Genomic DNA, 4,762 nt, shown 5'->3' on the forward strand with positions numbered 1-4,762 from the left:
TAGCTGTTGAACTAGGTTATACATTTTCTTCTTATAATATAACTTGCTATTAGTGAAAATGTCAACACGCTTTCTCTCATTTCATCATTTACACCAAGATTATAATAAAACGTATCTTTAAGGCATTTCCTATCATCAATATATAGATTTCATAGATGCCGTCGTTTCTATACCCTCTTTAGATTGAGCTTCTTTTTAAAGTAAGGAAAATTTGAGCTTTTTGAGGGATTTTAAGGATAGAAGATAAAGGAGGGAATTGGCAATTCAGGAGCTCAGAGGTGGCTTAGACAAAAAACTAAAATATATAACATCAGATCTCAACTTCAAAAAAGCTTTTGTTTAATTCAAAAACTGGAAGAGATGACTTTTCTAATTGCATATGGAAACTTATAACAGCACTGAAAAGAGCTCATGATCATGTTTCTTCATCTTTTTTATAGAAATGATTTTTTGTAAGCTATTAACATACTATATTAAATCTAATATTCCTCAGTATTGCTTTTGATATACATAAAAAATGTACACTAGATATATATTTCACCCTTGAATTTTATTTTGTGCGTCGTTATCTAACAATAATTGTATTTGCTTTATACTATACATAAAATAAGAATTCATCATGAACGCCTATGATCCTAGCACTTTGGGAGGCTGAGGCAGTGGATCACTTGAGGTCAAGAGTTCGAGACCAGCCTGGCCAACATGATGAAACCCCATCTCTACTATTAAAAAAAAAAAAATTAGCCATGCATGGTGGCACATACCTGGAGTCACAGTCACTCAGGAGGTTGAGGCATGAGAATCACTTGAACCCAGGAAGTGAACATTGCAGTGAGCCAAGATTGCGCCACTGCATTCCAGCCTGGACAACAGAGCAAGACTCCATCTCAAAAAAAAAAAAAAAAAAAAAAAAGGAAAGAAAAAAAAAGAATTCATGATTAAAAAAAACCAAAAAACAAAAAAACAAAAGAAAACCTACCCCAAAGACACATTCTCATCATTGATTTAGAATTAAATTTCCTTACCATCCAAAAAAATTACAGGCTCAAACAATGATAGTTAAACAGTTACATACACTATGGTACATATACATAATACAAATTACAATCAACAACACCAATAATTTTCTGATATAAGGTGTCAGTTCTCAATTATAAATAGAGATCATAAATTCCTCAAACGAAATATCATACAATAAAATATATGTGTGAAACACACATGGGTTCATAATTCTGACAAATTTCTTATCCTACTTTTGTATAACTGAACAGTTTATATGAAAAATTGATTAAAGGTATGTTATGGTAAATGTTAAGTTTTCATATACATTCAGACATACACACACACATATATACTTTTATATAATAAACTTAAGTAAAAGAATTTTCTAATTCTACTTTTGTAAATTACTCAAATACATAGACTATGCAAAAACTTGTAGGAAATATAAAATGTTCCGGACACCATCAATTTGTTTTCTGCTAGAAAACACACAATGAACCTCTGGTGAATCTATGGAGTTGACAGGTTCTGTCCTTTGGCCCAGCAAGTCACCTGCCACAAAATTGAAAGAAAGTTCTGCTTTAGCTTCTTGTTCCCCCAAATCAGAATGAATGAGTGGAACGATGGATATATGATTCCAATAGCTTGGCAAAGGATTAAGACAAGTTCTTTCTGTTGCTTCTTATAATTCCAAAATGATACGATTAGACATAGAAAGTAAACGGCAAATAGTATGAGGAAAGAGGTCACAGTTTGCAGAGCTTTTATGTGGATCTTGGTGCTAGGATCTTGCGATCCTTTGCCATAGAGCTTCATCTTCTTCAGATGTTTACACAGAGAGCAGATTAACAGCAGAAAAGATATCAGGGTCAGAGTGAATGGTATCAAGTTTGCTAGCGTGACTACAATCAAGTTAGAAAGGTACGTTGCATTCCTCAATTTGATCTTCCAAGTTATGTTTCTTTCATATTCTTTCGTCCACACATTTATATACACGTTTTCCGCCACAAGATCACAAACCAAAAATAACAAAGCCCCTGACACTATCCCCAGAACTACACTCTTAACCTTCCTTTTTAAGTGATGAAAAATAAGTCTGGAGAAATTGACGATCTTGAGCAAATAAAATATGCTGAGGCTAGTAGCAAGCCAGATGCTGAAATGGTTGGTTACTGCCCAGGCATTAGAAAGAAAAATTCTTACTTTTAAACTAGATGAATTTGGATTCAACACAGTTGCATACCAGTGTAAGACTATTACCCAGAGCAAACCAACTCTGGAGACCGCCAGAGCAGCAATAATTTGATCAGCTGAGGAGATCTTTTGTCTCTTGACCCAGGCAATGAAATTTATCAGTGCTATAAAGCCATTGGCAAAATTTCCAAGAACAAATGCAACCACTACTAGAATGGAAAAAACAATGGGTAGAAAACTCATCATGTCAAAACAAAAAAGCAAGTAAAAAGTTCAGGCCTAATGTCACTGGTTGTGACTCCTCTAATATTCAGACTTTAGATTAAATATGCACTTGATTCCTGAATGTTCAATGACATCCTTTATGCTTTTAAATTCTGTGAACAATGTCAACAGGAAAGCACCAGCTTAAACTAATGAATGAGTTCAATGCTGCCTTTATGGAAAATATTGTCAGTCCCAAAACAGCTCAAATTAATTATTATTCATACAGTCTCTGTTCTTGCTATAGGCTGAAATTTTTCTGACTGATGTTGAATGGAAAGCTGGATTCTCATTTGCTAGCATTCAAATAAAGACATATCTTCTTTCACTGCTTTGCAATTTTTTCCTTGTTTCACATTTCCATAATTTGTGTTCAGCCCTTCAGTTGTTAGGGAAATTTTAATACCCAGTACATAGATGACACAGCAAGTATTTAGATTGTTAAAAGAGCCTGATCACATGTAGGATCATAATCACTATGGATTTATTTTTTAATGCCAGATTTAAATACACAGAATCTAAACTTTTTATCAAAATCACCCAATATTTTATTGGGAACCACAGGAAAGCCAATACTCCTTATTCTTTGGTTGCTGTAAACCAATACTTTTGTATGGCATCAGTATTAACAAACTCATAAACACACACATAGACACACACACACTTTCACCCTTCAAGGATGAAAGGAATTTTTTTCTAATAACTTATGAAATGGAAAATGAGTTTCCAGGAGCTCATCCTGGTGGAATTAGTCCTATTTTTCCCATGCCGGATTTTCAGCCAATGAATAATACTCACGAAACATGTCTCTCATCCTTAGGCTTTTGGTAATGCTACTTGAAAGCTTGTAAATATTCCTGAGTACCAGATCTTTGTCACAAAATTTTGCAGTATCCTCCCACCACAGGTATAGTGAAAACCTTGCACTAGGGCTCTGAGTTTGATCATGTAATTTGCTTTAATGAACAGAAAATTACTACGCTTTACATCGAAATTTGAAATGGTTGCATATTAGGCTTTCTTGCTCTTTTCCATTTATCATGAGAACATGTCCACACTAACATACTGTTTCCAGAATGAAAATGAGTAACTCATGGAGTCACATTGCCCCTGCCTGACCCAGTCTTAAATCAGCCAAACTTTAACTAGATCCAAGAGGCAAAGCTTGAAACCTCTCAAATCACCAGCGCCATCCACAAAACCCCAGCTTAAGAAAACAGAATCCAAAAGCATGTGAGATATAAATATCTAATGTGGTTTTGGAGAAGTTTCTTTTGCAGAAAAAGCTAAGTGATATAGACACTCTGATAAAACAAGAGTGTGAGAAATATGTGCACCCTTGTTGTGTCAGAAATTCAGGAGCCGAAGGAAAAATAGGTTGGAAATGTCAAAGATTTTGTAATATGAGGTAAATATCTAAAACTAGAAGGAAATGTTGGGAAAGATCTGGGGGATGTAGGTAATAGCATCTCAAATTTCTCCATTTCGCAACTAAAATAAGAATTCACTTTAGCTCTCTTGATTTGTATAAGAATGTACGTAAATGGTGGATTTTTCCCCTAAGTATAAAATGAGCAGAGCAATTAATAATTTTTATGTGACATTTATCCTAATTTGTAATTTTTAAAATAAAATTATAATACACACTTTGAAATGGGCCAAAACAAAAATAGGAAAGAGCAATGTATCATAAACAGTCATGTAACCATTACACAGGGTAAGACATGGAACACTGCAAACAGACTAGGTCCACTTCCAGGCCACTTTCCAAGCGCCTAAACCTTTATTCACATCTCCTGAGACAAGCAATATTCGTAATCTATGCTGATCATTTCCTTGAATTTCTTTATGCTTTACCAACTAGGTTTGCAACCCTAAACTCCACAGCTTGGTCTGTTCTGCTTTGAACTGTGTATAGGTGCAGTCCTGTGTGTTCTTCTTGTTCATGGCTTCTTGCACTGGACATCATGTTTCTGAAATTTAGTTACATAGTTGCATGTACATGTGATTCATTTCTTTTCACCTCTCTATATTGTTCCACTGTATGGATTTACTGTAATCATTTATATCATTCAATCATCCTTAGTTAATATATATTTTGGGCAGTGTATTTTTGAGCTATTATGAGTAACTCTACTATGAGTATTATTTCACATATCATTTGAAGCAATTCCTATTACAGGGTCATTAAATGTGGTGTTCAAATTCTCCTCATAGACATAGAAAAGTACAAACAATAATTTAACTAAATTTGTTCCTGTCACCTTTACCTCCAGTCTCTTTGTTGCTATTTGCATATATC

The 4,762-nt window shown here is 34.3% G+C and overlaps 1 protein-coding gene across 1 annotated transcript; it reads right to left on the reverse strand.

Annotated features, from left to right (window-relative positions):
- Nucleotides 1–535: 535 nt before the first annotated feature.
- Nucleotides 536–2,870, reverse strand: LOC693643 (taste receptor type 2 member 20). The gene has a single exon (XM_001082095.4). It carries the CDS (start codon nt 2,440–2,442, stop codon nt 1,513–1,515), a length of 930 nt encoding a protein of 309 aa, XP_001082095.4. The 5' UTR covers nt 2,443–2,870; the 3' UTR covers nt 536–1,512.
- Nucleotides 2,871–4,762: the final 1,892 nt, after the last annotated feature.

Source organism: Macaca mulatta, chromosome 11 (genome assembly GCF_049350105.2).
Source record: "Macaca mulatta isolate MMU2019108-1 chromosome 11, T2T-MMU8v2.0, whole genome shotgun sequence".
NCBI lineage: Eukaryota > Metazoa > Chordata > Mammalia > Primates > Cercopithecidae > Macaca > Macaca mulatta.